The 20,946-nt window shown below is 46.8% G+C and overlaps 1 protein-coding gene across 2 annotated transcripts in view; it reads left to right on the top strand.

Annotated features, from left to right (window-relative positions):
* Window positions 1–20,946, top strand: part of LOC137439811 (glutamate receptor ionotropic, kainate 2) — a 426,037-nt gene that overhangs the window by 248,607 nt on the left and 156,484 nt on the right. For both annotated transcript variants that reach the window (XM_068135931.2, XM_078767891.1), the window contains exon 10: window positions 6,294–6,407. In XM_068135931.2, coding sequence (XP_067992032.2) covers window positions 6,294–6,407 — 114 coding nt within the window. The remainder of the gene's footprint in view (window positions 1–6,293; window positions 6,408–20,946) is intronic.

The raw sequence follows: 20,946 nt of genomic DNA, 5'->3' as shown, positions 1-20,946 counted from the left end.
GCCTATAGGTATGCGCATTTGTCTCTGATCTGTGTAGCCTGTGTTCGAATCTCAACCTATCTCAAGCTATGAACTGTAATCCTGGTGTTTCACAGGCAGGATGAGAAAAATAATTGAGAACAAGAGCAATGTGACTGCGTCGCCAAAATGCCTCTGCATAGTCCCTGCCCGTGAGAACGGGTAGATGCCCTCGTTCACTGTCCTAAAAATATACGAGTTTGATTTAAATCCCTTCAGCTGTTCTCAAGTATCACATTGCTACCAACCATGATAGATTTCATATCAATCGTCAAAACAGTTTCGGAGAAGGAGGTTTTTAAAATATCGACTTTCAAGCTAATATGGCTGCCAAACCATGTGACATATGACATCAAAAATGTACATTCTTCATATGTATGAGTAGGGTATCACGTTTGTGAAGTTTTGCTTTGATAGGATAAGGTTTGTTTTTCTATCCAAGGTGGCTGCCAAACCACGTGATCTACGACGTCATAATTTTCAAACGATATGCAGCAATGGTGTTAGATGGCATTTGTAAAGTTTTGCATCGATCGGGCAAGCGGTTTCTGACATATAATTATTTAATATTTTCCGTCAATCCAATATGGCTGCCACACCATGTGACCGATGACGTTTTTGTGATAAACCTTTAATCGCCATGCCTAGTCGATGACACGCAAAGTTTCGAGTCGATCGCTTTGGTGGTTTTGGAGAAGATCTTTTTTAAAGGTTTTAGGTTAAATCCAATATGGCTGCCAAACCATGTGACTATGATGTCATAAATTTAATATTTCAATACAAATGGGTCATAGATCATGTGCATGCAATTTCAGATTTTTAGGGTAAGGAATGAATGAATGATCGTTTTAAGGCCATTTTCCCCGCTAGAGCGGGGGTTAGCCTTGCGGGCCCCATGACAATCATGGTTCCCTGTTTGAGGCAATGTTTTTATGGCCGGATGCCCTTCCTGACGCCAACCCTTGGTCGCCTCTTACGATGCGCAGGGATACGGTGCACCTATTCTAAACCGGGGTACACACCGGGATTATTCAGATAAGGCATTCAATTAAAACATTTATAGCTGGTATACCACTTCACCGATGATGTCATCATTATCATGATTTCATTTCCCATTGGGAGTAATTGACAATGTGTCAAGTTTCAATTTTTTCCGTTCAGCGGTTTCCGAGAAATTATTTTTCAATTATATGCGTTTAATCCAAGATTGCCGCCATACCGTTTGATCTATGACGTCACAATTATAAAAACATTCTACATGGGTGTCGCTCCTACCCTGAAAGTTTCGTCTCAATCGGACATGCGGTCGCTGAGAAAAACGAGGTTTAGCCCGTATGGACTGACAAACCGAAAACATCATGCCTCTGGCTACCTTCGGGGGTGGTGGTGCAATAACATTATTGTGACAAAAACATAATTGGAGGAGTTGCATCACTTGGCTAAGTCAACATGTGGATGCATAGTGGGTGATCCCAGCAAGCAGGAACCTTTCAGAGCACATTCAACCCTGGCATGCACTCAGCAGATTGAAAAGCAAGGGAACGGCTGATCTAGCTCACCAGTGGGTATTTTAATCACAATATAAATTAAATTTAAAACTCAAACAGAACTTTCACAGTTTCAAAGAAAAACGGATAAGGAAAATCCTTGACTGGTTGACAAGAATGCCCCCAGAGAGTGGTTAATGGTGTTCCTTGAAGAAGAAAGAGCATGAGAGGGGTGAGGGAGCGAGTGGAGTGGAAGGAAAATTGAGAAAAACAAAAGGAATTGCATCCATTGCTGTTCCATTTGGAAGATAATAAAGGGAAAGCTGTCGGGATCACTTCACTTTCCATCAAATGCCAGTGCTTCAATTCGTTAACTCAGGACCTCTTGTGCCTTTTCTTTTTTGCTCCATCTTTATTCACTTATTCATCTTTGACGTTAAATGATATCCAACAATTAATACGTTTCAGCATGCAATCTTTACTAAAGAATTGATCAATGACCACATGCGTGTACCGTCTTTGGGGACTTTATTTTTAGAGGTATGCAATTAATGATCTGTAAATTGTTGATATGATAAATCGCACCTGAGTAAGACAGATGAAGCAAAACAGACACTGGAATCCATGAAAACGGTAAACACGTGGCTCTAATGTATCCTCATTATAATTCATGGGCCGGTGCTTGTGTGTTTGTTGCAAAATCGAAGATTTTTCTTGTGCGTCAGGTATTGTGCGTTATTCTGTCTGTCTGTCTGTCTGTCTGTCTGTTTGTCACTCACCTACAGGTCACAATCCTCAACCGATCATCATGAAACTTTACCACAGTTGTAGAGGTCGTCACAACTGAGAAGCCTTGAGATCAAAGGTCAAATCAAGGTCAAACTTCTAAAATCATCAATTTCCATCTGATTGACGTGAAAATTAAACAATTGCATAGTGATTCACTGAATTGGGAAAGCAACTATTTTGAGGTCAAAGGTCAACTGAAAGTCAAACTTCTAAAATCATTTTTCATCTAATTTTTTTCGTGGGGAGGGGGAGGGGGGGGGGGTGTTTTGCAAGTATCGTGCTCTGCATGATGTCTTTGTTACTTGCGAAAATCTAAGATTTTTCAAGTGTATTGGTTGGTCTCGTGCGTTATTACCTTCGCAAAAGCGGAAGGTTATGTTTTGATCGCTGTGTATTTATTTGTATGTCTGTGTGTGTGTGTGTGTGTGTATGTTATTCGCATAACTCAAAAAGTATTCAACCGAATTGCATGAAATTTGGTGGGATGATTGGTTATTATACGGGACACATTTGATTAGATTTTGGGAGCAATCGGGTCAAAGGTCAAGGTCAAGGTCACGAAAAGGTCAAAATCGTATTTTAGTACAGTACAGAACAGTAGCTGCGGCGAAGGTATGCGCTCTACCGAGTGCCCGTTCTAGTTCTGTCTTTGTTTTTCTGTCTGTTTGTCTGTCTGTATGTCAGTCGCCTACAGGTCACAATATTCAACCAATATTCATGGAACTTCACCAAATGGTAGAGTTGGTCATAAGTAAGAAGCCTATTGTTTTTGGGGTCAAAAGGTCAATAGGTCAACACAGGCCAGAGGTCACCAACTTTGTCAAATTTCTAAAATCCCCAATTTTCATCCGATTGACTTGAAATTTTAAGAGGATTTGCATATCTGGTCACTGAATTCAACCACCTAGTATTTTTGAGGTCAACATAGGCCTGAAGGTCAACATAGGACAAGTTTCTAAAATCCTCACTTTTCATCCAATTCACTTGAAATTTTAAGAGGATTTGCATATCTGGTCACTGAATTCAACCACCAAGGATTTTTGAGGTCAACATAGGCCGAAAGGTCAACATAGGACAAGTTTCTAAAATCCTCACTTTTCATCCAATTCACTTGAAATTTATGAGGATTTGCATTTCTGTTCACTGAATTCAACCACCAAGTATTTTTGAGGTCAACATAGGCCAAAATAACCCTGGTGTTGGGTTGGGCCAGCGGCTAGGGTGCTGGCAACAGAAATGCCGGCTTAGGATCCTAGGATCCTGGGTTCGAATCCCGGTCGATCGCTGAATTAACGCCAGGGGGGTTGACTCAGCCTGTCATCCTTCCGAGGTCGGCTAATTGAGTACCAGTTCACTGGTAATTCCCTGTTTGTCGTTAAAGGCGGCAAAAAGGGTTGGCGTCAGGAAGGGCATCCGGCCGTAAAACATTGCTTCAAAAAGGGTACCGAAAAACAACAACAACCACGGTCCCCGAAAAAGGCCAACCCCCGCTTGCGGGGGAAAAAATGGCCTCTAAAGGTGTTTTTTTTTTAATAGGCCAAAAGGTCAACATAGGCCAAAAGGTCAACATTGGCTGAAAGGTCAACATGGGACAAGTTTCTAAAATCCTCAATTTTCATCCGATTAACTTGAAATTTGAAGAGAATTTGCATATCTGGTCACTGAATTCAACCACCTAGTATTTTTGAGGTCAACATAGGCCTAAAGGTCAACATAGGACAAGTTTCTAAAATCCTCACTTTTCATCCAATTCACTTGAAATTTTAAGAGGATTTGCATTTCTGGTCACTGAATTCAACCACCAACTATTTTTGAGGTAAACATAGGCCAAATTTCTAAAATCCTCAAGTTTCATTCCATTGACTTTAAATTTTAAGAGGATTTGCATACCAGGTCACTGAATTCAACCAATAATTATTTTTGAGGTAATCATAGGCCAACAACTTATTTTAGGCATTTTGCAAGTATCGTGTTCTGAACGCCAAATTTCTTGTTTGTTTGTTTGTCTGTCTGCATTCGTGTGTATCGCACTATTCCTTCAGTTCTGGCCCGATTTTATCCAGACTTGCTGCATAGGACCAGTATTACCCCAATTAGTGTATCTGTGTATTTTTATATTTGCCAGCGGTCTTGGGGAAGAGAGGGGGGACATTAATTCTCTATGTAAATGTGTATCGTGTATTACCTCCTCCAGGTGGGAGAGGGTGTTACAAGTTCCCACTCTACAGTCCAATATCCCTGTCCCCACGTTTTCCAGGGCAGTGGGGACTGAGGTGTTTTTAATTATAAGCAGTAGGCATGTTTTAGCTTCATGCACGTAGCTTGGATGTTTTTTGGAAGTGGCCGGGGGGTGGGGGGGGGGGGGGGGGGAGCGATTCAGGGAGCTGTCAGTTGTGTATACACTGCCCAAATAAAGGTATGTCTCAGAACAACATGTTACACACTTAGAACAAGATCGCCCTTCGGGCGGGTACTTTGCTAGTATATTAAAGTAGCCGAATATCTCTGTCTGTTTCGTTCTTTCCACCTTTTTTGGTTGGATAGCTGGCCTGAATCCACCCACAATTGAACCTCATAAAAAATCTAATCGTATGTCTGCCATTTTGGTTGCCACTTATAAGGCCTGGGTCCTTAGGCCTCTTGCCTCTAGTGAACAACGCATCATCTACAATTAGATAAGGGTATGTTTTGAGGAAATAAAGGTACGCTTTGAATACAACACGTGCAGAGAAAATGAGGTAATGCATGTTTCGGGCTGTCCATCTGTCCCGGCTGTGCGTTCATGCATGATGATGTTACAGCGATAACTTGTGAACCGCTCAAGGGATTTTTACCAAACTCTGTGCAAAGGTGTATGATGATGCAAAGATGAACTGTTTAGATTTTGGAGTCAAAGGTCATGTGACCTTTATCTGAAAGTAACAGATATTCGTTGCCATGATAACGTGTGAACGGATGAAGGGATTTTTACCAAACTTGGCATAACTATGGACTGTAATACAAAGTTGAAAGGATTAAATTTTGAGTTGAAATGGTCACATTCCCACGTCAAGGTTCAATTAGGTCACATTCGCAATGGTCATATATGGTCAAGTGCCCCTTAATTGAAAATCTGTGTGACTGCAATAACTTATGAACCACTCAAGAGATTTAAACTGTACTTGACACAGGTATGGATTGTTATGCAAAGATGAACTGATTCAATTTTAGATCGAACAGGACAAAGGTCATGTGTCCGTGGCAAACCACTTTGCAGACCACAACTCAAATTAGAAGCACCTGATGTCTCTGTTCTACTTTTTTTTCTTCTCTCTCTCTCTCTCTCTCTCTCTCTCTCTCTCTCTCTCTCTCTGTCTCTCTGTCTCTCTCCCCCCCCCCCCCTCTCTCCCTCTCTCCCTCCCCCCTCCCTCCCTCTCTCCTCCCCCCTCTCTCCCCTCTCTCCCTCCTCCCTCCCCCTCTCTCCCTCTCTCCCTCCCCCCTCTCTCCCTCTCTCTCTTACTCTAGAGGCCTTTAATTTTTCATGTGACTTTTAAGGGAGATCAAACATAACAGTGTGTTGACATATAACGTGGGTTGAGAAATATCCTGACGTTGACGCAAGTGTCAAATTCTACTTTTTAGTTTTGTAACAGGATTTTTTGTCCCACAAATAGTTTTGTAAACAGCAGGATTGTATCACAAAATTGAGGGAGACTTGGACAAGGGACATGGGGAATATGAGGATAAGGGGAGGTCACAGGTCACTTGAGGACACAGTGTGACTTTTATTGTATTTTTGGAAAAGGTGGCTCTTACATTTTCTGAAATGCTCAACAATTATCTCACTCTGGAAATACATAAAGTATAAGAGGATGTAAAACCTTCAATTGGTATTATTAATTGGTATTATTTTATCACGCTCTTACAAGTATAGTACTGCAATGTGACGAGTGGAAAAATTGGTGTTTCCATGCATGGACAATGTACATATATAGTTCCATGCCCTTCCCTGTGCTGCAGATAGGAAAGTGGGATCCCACTGCTGGACTTAATGTTACTGAAAACAACAAAGAAAAGGCTGGAAATGTTACGGACATCCTCACCAATCGCCTGCTCAATGTCACAACCATTTTGGTGAGTAGCAAAGTCCTTGTAAGGTCAAGTGCATGCATTAGTGTGCCCTGCTTGTCTTCTTAATATTCGTTTATTGAGTGAATATTGCAAAATCATGTGTGTGTGTGTATATACGTATATATATATATATATATATATATATATATATATATATATATATATATATATATATATATATATATATCTATCTATATGTATATATAATATATATATATATATATATATATATATATATATTTACCGTATGTATATATATTTACAGTATGTATATATATTTACAGTATGTATATATATTTACAGTATGTATATATATGTATATTTGCAGTATGTATATATATTTACAGTATGTATATATATATGTATATTTACAGTATATATATATATGTATATTTACAGTATATATATATGTATATATATATATATATATATATATATATATATATATATATATATATATATATATATATATATATTATATATATATATATATACATAGTATGTACATATACTATATGTATATTTACTATATGTATATTTACAGTAAATATATGTATATTTACAGTATGTATATATATGTATATATATGTATATTTACAGTATATATATATATATATATATATATATATATATATTTACAGTATGTATATATATATATATATATATATATATATATATATATATATATATATATATATATATATATATATATATATATATATATATATATACATATATATATATATATATATATATACATATATATATATATATATACATATACATACAGTAAAACCTTGACTTACGAGTGCACCAACCTACGAGTTTTCCGAGATACGAGCCGTCGCTCGGGCGGTTTTTTGCTTTGAGATGCGAGCCGAGATCTGAGTTATGGAATGAAGTTATGTTGTTATGAAGTTATGAAGTTATGTTGCGAATATGGAATTTGGCCTCCATATCCGCTTGTAAATATTCCCCTATTTCTCCAATACTCCCCAACTTTCCCCAATCCCCCATTCCCTAGTCCCATTGCATGTAAATAACACTCAGTAGAGCCGACCTTCCCCTTATTCCCCCATTAAATGTCGTGCCCAGGTCCACCGCACCACACGTAGACAACTTTCGGACATCTTGCTAGTTATTCTTAATCTATGTCAGTTAAGGCCTCGTTTCCATTAATTATGACTCTTCGTTGCACCAGAATGTGATTATATGGCATCAGTAGTGAGTTTAGGACCTTTCCCATACCTCCTTCCATCTTCCATACCTCCTTCCATCTTCTTCCCCAACAATTACAACAACAACAGAGGAGATGGCGGCGGAGCGGGGGAGGATGCGTCCTCACACCGGCTCGATTAGCGCCATTGACCACGCGCTCCACGGGGTTACCACGGAGGGGCTGGCTGTCAGCTCCTCCTCAAGGGCGGAGCCTGGTAACCCCCGCACCCAATCAGAAGGGCGGACCGATTCCATCTGGGGCGGCGCTAGCGAGCCGAGGGCGTGTCACTCCCCGCCGGATATACGCGGCCACGTAGCGGACGTGACGTCAGATGCGCCCCCAGCTGGAGAAAGACGGACCTGCGAGCGCTGAAACAGATGCGCCTGAGTTTGGAGAGGCCTGAGAAAGACCCGCCTGAGAAAGAACGTCACCTCTGAGCGCTGCGACGAGACCTCCCCGCATCTCTGGACCGAACCGTGTTGATCCTGCCCCGAGCCCAGGTGCACCTGGAGCCATCGCTACCTTGCCTTTCCTAGCCATCAATCCCCGTGTGAGTCAGCTTTGTCCCGTTTATCTGTCGTCTGTTGGGAATAATATAAGATTGTGTCTAAGTGCTTGTCTTTCTATGTTGTACCTCTCGTCCCTGTAATCTGACCTTCCGTAACGAATATAATCTCCTCCGGAGGTCTTGAGAACCGTATCCCTGGTGTCGTCATTTTATAACCCAGCCGGGTGTCTTCTTTTTCTTATTGAGCCAGCGTGGCGCGACTTCGTCAACGTCGAGTATAGTCGGGTAATTTGTGCGGACACGACGGCCATTCCGCTCGGCCCACCTTAACATCAAAGTCGTGTCTGTAACAATACAGACACGACTTTGATGTTAAGGTGGGCCGAGCGGAATGGCCGTCGTGTCCGCACAAATTACCCGACTATACTCGACGTTGACGAAGTCGCGCCACGCTGGCTCAATAAGAAAAAGAAGACACCCGGCTGGGTTATAAAATGACGACACCAGGGATACGGTTCTCAAGACCTCCGGAGGAGATTATATTCGTTACGGAAGGTCAGATTACAGGGACGAGAGGTACAACATAGAAAGACAAGCACTTAGACACAATCTTATATTATTCCCAACAGACGACAGATAAACGGGACAAAGCTGACTCACACGGGGATTGATGGCTAGGAAAGGCAAGGTAGCGATGGCTCCAGGTGCACCTGGGCTCGGGGCAGGATCAACACGGTTCGGTCCAGAGATGCGAGGAGGTCTCGTCGCAGCGCTCAGAGGTGACGTTCTTTCTCAGGCGGGTCTTTCTCAGGCCTCTCCAAACTCAGGCGCATCTGTTTCAGCGCTCGCAGGTCCGTCTTTCTCCAGCTGGGGGCGCATCTGACGTCACGTCCGCTACGTGGCCGCGTATATCCGGCGGGGAGTGACACGCCCTCGGCTCGCTAGCGCCGCCCCAGATGGAATCGGTCCGCCCTTCTGATTGGGTGCGGGGGGTTACCAGGCTCCGCCCTTGAGGAGGAGCTGACAGCCAGCCCCTCCGTGGTAACCCCGTGGAGCGCGTGGTCAATGGCGCTAATCGAGCCGGTGTGAGGACGCATCCTCCCCCGCTCCGCCGCCATCTCCTCTGTTGTTGTTGTAATTGTTGGGGAAGAAGATGGAAGGAGGTATGGAAGATGGAAGGAGGTATGGGAAAGGTCCTAAACTCACTACTGATGCCATATAATCACATTCTGGTGCAACGAAGAGTCATAATTAATGGAAACGAGGCCTTAACTGACATAGATTAAGAATAACTAGCAAGATGTCCGAAAGTTGTCTACGTGTGGTGCGGTGGACCTGGGCACGACATTTAATGGGGGAATAAGGGGAAGGTCGGCTCTACTGAGTGTTATTTACATGCAATGGGACTAGGGAATGGGGGATTGGGGAAAGTTGGGGAGTATTGGAGAAATAGGGGAATATTTACAAGCGGATATGGAGGCCAAATTCCATATTCGCAACATTGCACCCTTCTCTACCCTCGGGGCGTCCCGACCCGATAAATTTTTACCTACTTTAGTGTGGCACGCAATGTAGTTCCCTCTACTATTAACTCTACCCTGAGTGCGACAGTTTTACAGATATTCACAAATGAGTAAATATGTCCCCCTGCGACGTTGCACCCTTCTCCTCACAGAAACACACCCACAGGATAACCGAATCCGGAAAGAATTCTCAAACTAAACATACAGCCGGTAGGGAGCATTATTTACAAGATTACGCTGATATCTACACTACGATCCAGGACCTGTTTTTGGAGGAACACATGCAGATGTTATGCATAGAGAGAGCGCGCTTGCCAGCATCGATACACCAACCCACGAGTGCTCTGTGGCCGACGGCCTTTAATAACGTGCAGAGCACCTTTCCCAGCATCAAAAGCACCACCCCACCACCAATCGGTGCAGTCACCATTGTTCATTGGAATAAAAATAAATTCGACAACCCCTAACCCTGCAGGTGTCTCTTGCTCTTCTTGTGGTGCACTTGGTGTTAACTAAAAGTGGTTCACCTGTATGGCATAGGTGCCACGTTGACCCATAGGTCCATCCCCGGTGGTGCTTGGCCGCAAACGAACTGCGGTCCATTGTGGGTGGCCACAAACATTGCGGTCCATATGGTGTATCGATCCCGGCAGCAAACAGCGAAAGTGCAGGCCCACAACTGCGCAGCCAGCACCTCTCTCTCCTCTCTCTCTACCCCAAAGCCAGATCCTCGGAGGTGGGAGACAAAAGAAGCAGACAAGTGAGTAAGGTGGTAAGGGCGCAAAAGTGCACGCAATGTAAGGTGATGCACACTGGGGCACATGGGAACCAGGTGAGACAGGTACGTTCCTATCGTACGCCCCCCCCCCCCACCAGGTAACCTACATGGCCCCTCCCTTACCCCTTACTCTATCCACAAAACACAACACTACCCATAAACATCTACTTTACAAATCAACAAACATCCCTACTGTCTTCCCCGTTCCTCCATAAACCAAATTCGTCTTCTCTCCCTCCTAACCAATCAAATTTGCCATTTTCAACTCTCATCAAAATTTGCCATCTCCAACTGAACATCAAAATTTGCCATTACCAATTCATCATCAGTCCCTCCTAGGGAGGGAGAGATGGAATCACCCCAATGTCTCATCCACGTCGTGATGCATCTCACAAATCCACACAGCAATTCATCTCCTGCAACAAAACAAAGAAAACACAGGTGTGGAGTCATCATCATCACCACAGTAAGTGGCTGCGTATGTGCGACAGGTTCTTCAATCCTAACTATTTCCTAAATGACTTTAACAACTTTACACTACCCGGGGTCTTTCTCCGGCCAAACCATTGGCCCTCTTACACTATTGGTTCTAAAAACCAATTCCATTGGCCAAACTGTGGTGCTCTTCAATTTGGGGTCTCACTCCCCCGATTCATCTCCCGGTGCCCTCGCACAATTTCTGGGCTGCGGCGTGTACCTCTCCCAGTGGGTCTACCCACCTGCACACCTCCACCACTGCAGTTGCCTCCGAGCTTACCTGCTCCTCACCCTAACCTAACTACCTGGGGAAGGCCCTCTGGCTCTTTCCCCACTCGGTGCCCTCTCTGGCACTGGGCTACCCGGGTCCGTCCTCCGGATCCTCGGGCCCCATCCACAACTCTACCGGCTCCCAGAGCCCACCTGCGGCCTCACCTGGCCGACATCCTCACAGTGGTGGAGTGCCCAACCAACTACACACACTAACAGGCTACACGCCCAGCCATTTCCACAACACTAATGCACCCATCCACAACACCATTCTGCAACCGCACCACAAATGCCAATATCCAACCACAATTTACCTGTACCCTCTACCTAACACTTACACTACCCGCCCCGGGTACTCGTGAAAGGGGTCCACTCTTCCCCCATCCACACCTTCGCACCATGCACACCACTCCGTACCACTTACTCCAACTCTCTCCACACACCTGTACTTGCACACCTGTGCTCTCACACCTGGTGCCACCTGCACCCTTCTCTCCCCAAGCGCATTCACGCTGATCCACACACTCACTAATCACACACTGCTCCACACACCTGTCCAGTTGCACACCTGTGCAATCACACCTGTTCCATCCTCACACACACACGGCATCATCTCATCTAACTACTCCCTTCTGAAACTTGCGCTTCCCAGTCGTCCCTTTAAACTATTGCGCTCCCTCGTCATTATCATCCATACTAATCTACCTGCGTCCCCACTACAGGTATCAGTCACTAACTAATCTTAACGTCACCTAATGTCATCTTCTAGGGCCCTACACACAATATCCTAACCCACCCGGGCTAGTTTTCACTGCCATACACCCCATAAGCTATTGCTCCTTTGCCCCCACACATGGAAAGGGTGGCAGGGATGCCATCCCACCACATCGGGGGTCTCTCACTACCAATTTTGCACATCAAATTTCAACAAATTAAAAATTTGCCAATCACTGCCCATCATCTGCCAATCACTACTGCCAATCCCTTGCCAATCATCAAATTTTGTTTTTCTCTAATTTTGGGTCCAAAACACTAACCTCATCACCCAGTCGACTCACTAATACCTCTCGGTGCGCCAATCCCTGTCCAAAGCCCGGCTTCGTAAAGCCAAGCAATGGATGCTGGTTGTTTTGTGCCAGCGGCTGGATGCGTCCGGCATTCGGGGCAGGGACGGGGGCTTACCCGGGCGAGATCCCACGCACCACCTCGGCGTGGAGCCATCCAATGTCCCGATCTCGACCTGCCGGCACGTCTCAACAAAACGTGGTCGCCATAACGACCCTTCCTATCCTGCCGCCCGCTCCGCCTGGTGGAGCACGGACGCGGCCGTTCAAAGCGAGGCCCAGCACGCACCGAGGGCCCGATTCGGCTATAAGTCGTTCTACACTCTACCCCGTCTAACGTCGATGCTTCCCCTGGACGCTTACACCCCGCAGCCCGTTCCTTGCTCACACATCCAGCCGTGCCCATGCTCCTCGTACCTTTCTTACACACCCAGGTACACTCATTCCACTCACAGCCTTGGTCACACACCTGACCACCGAACATTTTGGCACACATTCGTTCGTAGCACACCTCACCAAAACACCGCTTCGCGCCCCCTCTTGCATACACTCTCCCGTCACACCCTCTGTAACACTCACCACAGGCATGCATTCTTCCTTGCCTTTGACAGCGCACTCTCTCCCCATGCACCTGTCCGTTACACACCTCTCTCGCGCACACCCTTGCGCACACTCTCCCGTCACACCCTCTGTAACACTTACCACACCGCGCTTCCATGTGCTCCCTCGCACACTCGCTACGACCGACTCACTCTCGCCAGCACCCTCACTCCTTGGCGTGCACTTTTTCCTCACACACCCCAGAGTCGGACTTCCTCGCACACCTCCTTTTTCGCACACCAGACCTGTCGCACACTTCACCAGTGGCCTCTCACGAACACCCGGTCCATCTCGACCCCCAAGCTTCTTAAATCCTCTGGCGCATCATACGCACGACCATATTGGTCACCACTTACACCAGGTCCTCTTCCTCTTCGCTTCTCCTCCATCACCTGCGAATCCCTCATCCGGTTAATGAGCACATCACGATCCAAACACAGACTTTGGACCAATTCTTTTATCTCCTCTTTTATCTCTTTGTTATCCCCTCTCCGTCGCTTCTTAATTTCGCTCACCCCCTCTTCCACTTCTTTCTGTGTCGCTTTCACCCTCCTATACCGCAGTGTTCCTTTGAACCTGCTCCACTAACTCTGTCTGTCCCACCGTCAGCTGCTCCACCTCCTGCGTCAGGTCCTCTATGCCCCCTTGTAACTTTACAGTCCCCTTTCTCACCTCCTTCTCCATGTGCTCCTCACAGTGCCTCACCTCCTCGCGCACTCCTCCGACCTCCTCACTCACTCCTCTTCTGATCTCCTCTCCCTCTACCCCATTTTTCACTCCCTCTATCTGATTCTCCTGGGCAGCCATTCTATTTTCTACCCCATTAACCCATTTTTCACCTCCTTTATCCCGTTGTCTAACCCCTCTCCGGTACCCCTCGCTTCGTCCCTCATTACCCCCATCTGGTTTCCCATTACCCCCAATCGCTCACTCCGAGCCCTCGCTTCGTCCCTCATTACCCCCAGTTGGCCCTTCAATCGCTCACTCCGAGCCCTCATTCGGTTCGTTATTTCTTCAATTTGGTTTCCCAATCGCTCACCCAATCGCTCAATTTGGCTCCCCATACTCATCTGTACAGCTGCCTGTAGCTGCGCAATGAGGGCCTGTATGTCAATCGGCTGCATGTTAAAGCCCGTTGATACAGCGGGCTCGGCTACCGCGCGCTCTTGCGAGGCGCCATTTTGCGTGCCTGCTACCCTCGCTGTTTCGCTCTCCTCATGTCCCTCAATTTGGTCCTGGACCGACCCTGCTTCACTCTCCCCTACCGGACCCCAGCCGTCTTGATCCGCCATAGCGCGACTTGCAAAATTCGAGTTTCGTAAAACAAATCCAAAATTTTTTTTTTTTTTCGTTATAATTTCGGCGAGCGCAGTAACCGCGGGACCGCGCTCCGGATCGATTTTGTCGAGCGCCGTACGCGCTCCGGCTCGATTTTCCCTCCCAAAATTTGGGCCTAACTAATTTAGTCCCGGGTCCGAATCTCACTCCTCGACACCAATTGTTACTCTACTAACACAATTGGTGTCCAAAATTTGGGCTAAATAAATTTAGTCCCAGGTTCGAATCCAACTCCTGACAACCAATTGTTACAGACACGACTTTGATGTTAAGGTGGGCCGAGCGGAATGGCCGTCGTGTCCGCACAAATTACCCGACTATACTCGACGTTGACGAAGTCGCGCCACGCTGGCTCAATAAGAAAAAGAAGACACCCGGCTGGGTTATAAAATGACGACACCAGGGATACGGTTCTCAAGACCTCCGGAGGAGATTATATTCGTTACGGAAGGTCAGATTACAGGGACGAGAGGTACAACATAGAAAGACAAGCACTTAGACACAATCTTATATTATTCCCAACAGACGACAGATAAACGGGACAAAGCTGACTCACACGGGGATTGATGGCTAGGAAAGGCAAGGTAGCGATGGCTCCAGGTGCACCTGGGCTCGGGGCAGGATCAACACGGTTCGGTCCAGAGATGCGGGGAGGTCTCGTCGCAGCGCTCAGAGGTGACGTTCTTTCTCAGGCGGGTCTTTCTCAGGCCTCTCCAAACTCAGGCGCATCTGTTTCAGCGCTCGCAGGTCCGTCTTTCTCCAGCTGGGGGCGCATCTGACGTCACGTCCGCTACGTGGCCGCGTATATCCGGCGGGGAGTGACACGCCCTCGGCTCGCTAGCGCCGCCCCAGATGGAATCGGTCCGCCCTTCTGATTGGGTGCGGGGGGTTACCAGGCTCCGCCCTTGAGGAGGAGCTGACAGCCAGCCCCTCCGTGGTAACCCCGTGGAGCGCGTGGTCAATGGCGCTAATCGAGCCGGTGTGAGGACGCATCCTCCCCCGCTCCGCCGCCATCTCCTCTGTTGTTGTTGTAATTGTTGGGGAAGAAGATGGAAGGAGGTATGGAAGATGGAAGGAGGTATGGGAAAGGTCCTAAACTCACTACTGATGCCATATAATCACATTCTGGTGCAACGAAGAGTCATAATTAATGGAAACGAGGCCTTAACTGACATAGATTAAGAATAACTAGCAAGATGTCCGAAAGTTGTCTACGTGTGGTGCGGTGGACCTGGGCACGACATTTAATGGGGGAATAAGGGGAAGGTCGGCTCTACTGAGTGTTATTTACATGCAATGGGACTAGGGAATGGGGGATTGGGGAAAGTTGGGGAGTATTGGAGAAATAGGGGAATATTTACAAGCGGATATGGAGGCCAAATTCCATATTCGCAACACTAGCTTACGCCACCCGCCACTAGGTGGCCCAACGAGCGTTCAGGTCACGTGGTTATCTTGCCGTGCAAGCATCTGCCGTATATCGCTGCTGCTTTGTTTTCGCATTTTTGTTATTTTGGAAAATTTCTTAGTTTTAACCATGGGTCCTAAGAAATTGAGTGCCAAGGGCAGTGCTGAGAAGAAGAAGAAGATGATGTGCTTGGATATAAAACACGCAATCGTCGAAAAACATGAGCGAGGTGTGCGTGTTGTCGACTTGGCGAGGCAGTACGATCGTAGTACTTCTACGATATGTACGATTTTGAAGCAGAAGGAGTCGATAAAGGCTATAACGCCAGCCAAGGGCGTTACGATTATTTCAAAGCTCCGGACCTCTGTCCATGAAGAGATGGAGAAGTTGTTGTTTGTGTGGTTGACGGAGAAGCAGCTCGCAGGAGATACCGTGACCGAGAGCATCATCTGTGAGAAGGCACGAGACATTTACGGGGATTTGGTGCAGCAGACGGCGGGAACATCAACGGACGAGGCATCGGAAGAGTCATTCAAAGCCAGTCGGGGATGGTTTGATAATTTTAAGAAGAGGACCGGCATTCACTCCGTCGTCAGGCATGGTGAGGCAGCAAGTTCGGATGTGAAGGCAGCTGAAGATTTTATTATAACTTTTGCCGAACTGATAGAAGCCGAAGGATACATCCCCCAGCAAATCTTCAACTGTGACGAGACAGGGCTCTTCTGGAAAAAGATGCCGAGGAGGACGTATACAACGGCAGAGGAGAAGAGCATGCCAGGCCACAACTTGTTCAGAGTGCCGGCGATAGCTCGCCTTCTCTTTGTGGAAGACACGGTGAGATCCTTAACATCCAACAACTAATGGGACGCAAACGGGGCGCCCAGTTTAGCGGTACACACATTGATGAATCACCCTGCCTGTGAAACACCGACATGACAGGTTATAGCTGGGTCGGGATTCAAACCCAGGCTGGACAGTTTAGAGTCAAGTGTGCGTACCTCCAGTCCAGGCCATCCTGCCAACTTGTATGCTGCATACAGGTGAAATATAAAGCGCGAGATATTTTTATGTATACTGTATATTTCAAAATAAATTGGTGTGGTTTTTGGTGGGCTGGAACGGATTAATAGCATTTCAATTCATTTTAATGGGGAAATTTAATTTGAGAAACGAGCAAATTGAGTTACGTGCTCGGTCACAGAACGAATTAAACTCGTAAGTCAAGGTTTCACTGTATATATGTATATATATATATATATATATATATATATATATATATATATATATATATATATATATATATATGTATAATTGTATATATATATATATATATAATTGTATATATATATATATATATATATATATATATATATATATATATATATATATATATGTATATATATATATGTATATATATATATATATATATATATATATATGTATGTATATATATGTATGTATATATATGTATGTATATATATGTATGTATATATATGTATGTATATATATGTATGTATATATATGTATGTATATATATATATATATACATACTATAATTTTTTTAAGTGATTCTTCACCATTGATAGGGCCAAAAACGATATATGTGTGCCACGTTGGGTGTGTGACAATGAAGAACTGCTTCAATTTTGGTGAAAATCTGAAGCTGGATCCAAAATCACAGCTTTAAAAAAAATTAATTCTTCACCATTGAGTGATCGGACTAAAACCAAGATGTAACAGGATATCACATAAAGTTATAGACTGATTTGGACGAAACTTGGTACATAGGTTGGGTGTGTGACAAGGATGAATTTATTTGATTTTGATGAAGATCTGAATATGGATCTGGATATGAGATTTAAAAAAAAAATGGTTTAAGTGATCCTTCACCATCGAGTGACATGGCCAAAAACGATATGTAGCATGGTATTTCAAAAGGTTGTGGACAGATTATGACAATACGAGGTGTATGTGTTGGTTCAGCGACAAGAACAAGCCAATTCGATTTTGGTTCACGTCCGGATGCATATCTGCCCTATCAGTAGGATACAAAAGGTAAACTGTTCATCCTGGTGGAGGTACGCACTGTATCGAGTGCCGTTCTAATTATTTGATGTTTTTTGTCCCTTTGGAACCTGTCTTAAACGTTCTTTTGAAGCATTTGACAGGCCATCAGGTGGCAAGTTTAGGCGGTCATGACTTTGGCATTGTGACTCTTTGTGACGGGTGAAATATCGGGGAAAGGGTTTGCCACACCCAATGGCCAGAATGCGAGCCATTGGTGAGAGGGAAGGAAGGGCCATGAATCATCATCAGTGACATCGATGGGCGATGTTATAAAAGGCGGGGAAAACATAGATTGGGGTGGAGAACTTGGAAGACGCGATGCTGCTAGGCCGCAGAAATATCAGCTAGTGGAGTGGAAGCTGTGTCCCAAGCAGTTGACACTGCACCACTCCGCTGAGTCACATCCCTCTCTCCCATCACTCCGGCTCTGAGACACTTTGCCGGTGTGAGAACTCAAACAGAGCAATATCTACGACTCACGGGGTTTGCCGATCATTGTCTCTCTCCCGTGGAATGGATGCGAACCCTAATGCTTTAGCTAATTAAGGATCCGCCATTCGTTCATTGGTTCCTGGGAGTGTTTGCCAGTAGTGGGTTGTTGTGAAAATCAAGCTCAGACACGACTTGACCTCTGGGTAGGTTTAATATCATTTAGATCTGAAGTACATCCTGTAAAAATACATTCATGCAACAGGCATTAAAATCAGAGTATTTCATGAGCAATGGTCGATTCAATATGGCAATGGTCCAATAGAGAGGACAGTCAGCGCAGCATTTAGGGGCGTACATACCATTCAAACTACAGGACTATGTCACAGTGAGTTCCGCTGGAGTGTCCGTGCGCCCCGGTTGTCCCGGGTCTTATAGACGCCCCTTTTGAAGCGAGTACACCCTGGGTTCACCTTGGTATAATTTCACTACATTCTCCCCGCCGTTAGAACTATACTGCCGCTCGGCAGGTTGCAAGCAAGCATCAGCAATAATCGAATGGGTCACGTCAATCCACGTCAGTCGGTCCACCCGTAGCGGTCGGGGCGGCGAACTTCCCTGCCAGTTCGTGTTCGGAATCTACCGGGCACGGCGTCCCCAAGCCCGGAGTCCCCCGCGTCGGAATAGCCGCCGGAGGTGGGAGTCGGAGGGGGCGCCCCAGCGCCTTCGGGCACGGGAGTGGGGAACGACGGAAGTAACGGTGGTAGTTCCATAGGGGAAGCTTCGGTAGAGTCCATAGACTCGTAGACGGGTTCGTCGATATCCCTGTCGTCGTCCCCACATGGGGCGAGATGGCGTACGGAGACAGTAGACTCGCGGCCATCCGCCGTTAACACGCGAGCATGCTCGGGATTAGCCTGGAGGACCTGCACCTTATCAACAAGGGGGTCGTACTTGCTAGCGCGAACCGCTCGTTTGAGATAGGCGGGCCCCGGTTCAGCGAGCCAGCTGGGTAAAGATTGGATACTGCCGGAGCCTCTAGGGTGGTGGAACAGTCGTTCGTGAGGAGTCTGGTTGGTGGCGGTACATAGGAGAGCCCGGATCGAGTTTAGAGCGGCAGGTAGCGACCACGCCCATTTATCGAGGCCTCGGCCGAGGTCCGGAGGCTCAGCATGACGGCCCTCCATATAATCCCATTAAAGCGTTCGATCTGCCCATTCGCTTGGGGCCGGTACGGGGTGGTGTAGCTCGAAGCGACATTATGCTGGAGCAAGTAGCCCCTCACCTCCTGGGACAGGAACACCGCACCCCGATCGGTATGCACGTAGGCCGGATACCCGAACATAGAAAACAAATTCTGCAGGCACCGAATAACCGTGGCAGCCGACATATCCCCGCACGTGTAAGCAAAGGGGAATCGTGAATACTCATCGACGATAGTGAGCAGATAGCGAGAGTTGCTCGACATTGGCAGCGGCCCTTTGAAGTCCATCGCCAAGCGCTCCCACGGTCTAGTAGCCCTAACGAGTGTCCCCATAGGAGGGTTATAAAAACGCGGTTTGAGTTCCGCACAGATCGCGCAATCACGGCAGATGCGGCGGATGTCCTCAATCGAGTACGGCAGATTGCCCTCGCGCACAAAATGCGCGAAGCGCGCTACCCCGGGATGACACATAGTGCCGTGCAAAGTGCGCAGCCCCTCCAAAGTTACAACCCCCGCGCAAGTGGCCGGCCTCGATAAGGCGTCAGCGACCAGGTTATCCTTCCCCGGGCGGTATTTGATGGTGTAGCAGAAGTCAGCGAGTTCGATACGCCAACGGGTGATTTTCTCATTCTTAATGGGCTGAGCATGTAAGGTGTCGTACATAAACGCAACGCTCTGTTGGTCCGTGACGATTTGGAAACACCGCCCAAGCAGATACGGCCGCCATCGCCGAATTGATTCGACGATCGTGTACGCTTCCTTTTCGACAGACGAATGCCTCCGCTCGGCGGAGGTGAGAGTCCGCGAGAAGAAAGCCACAGGGCGGCCCCCTTGGGAGAGAGTCGCCGCTATCGCATGATCTGAGGCATCACTCTCCAAAACGAAAGAGGCACTCTCGTCAATCGTCGCGACAGCGGCGCCAGCGATGTCGACTTTAAGGCCCTCGAAGGCCGCCAGGGCGGCCGGGCCCATGGGGAAAGTGTCGCAGGCCACGAGGGGGCGGAGCTTCGCAGAGAAATTTTGCACCCACTTTGAATAGTGGGCGAACAGCCCCAGAGCGCGTTTCAGCGAAGCCCGATCGCGAGGCGGAGCCATATCGAGCAAAGGGCGCAGACGCTCCTTATCCGGAGAGACGGAGCCATGGGTCACGGTGTACCCCAAAAGGTCTACCGTGCGTAGAGAGTATCGACACTTAGCCGCATTCATGGTTAGGCGATATTTCCGCGCGACCTCGAGGAAGCGTTTCAGATTAGCGTCGTGATGCTCCTGGTCATACCCACAAACCGTAAGATTGTCCAGATAGACAAAGACATCGGTCAAATTCTCCTTCGCAACGAGGTCATCCATAGCCCTCTGAAAACAAGCGACTCCGTTAGTTACCCCAAAGGGAAGTCGCGTGAACTGGTACAACCGCTGACCTGATTCAAAGGCTGTAAAGACGCGATCAGCCCTAGAGATGGGGGACTTGATGATACGCACTATGCAGATCGAGAGTGCTATAAACGGAATACAGGGCCACCTGGCGTACCAGGGCGTCCATCCCCGGTAAGGGGTAGGCATCCAGCTGTGTAAAACGATTAATCGTCTGCGAATAGTCGATTACCATGCGCCGGCGGTGGGCCTCACTCCGCACCACTAAGACTTGGGCCCGCCACGG

The sequence above is a fragment of the Myxine glutinosa genome, chromosome 14 (genome assembly GCF_964187855.1).
Source record: "Myxine glutinosa chromosome 14, kmMyxGlut1.1, whole genome shotgun sequence".
In the NCBI taxonomy this organism is placed as follows: domain Eukaryota; kingdom Metazoa; phylum Chordata; class Myxini; order Myxiniformes; family Myxinidae; genus Myxine; species Myxine glutinosa.
This window is presented reverse-complemented; position numbering and strand designations above follow the sequence as displayed.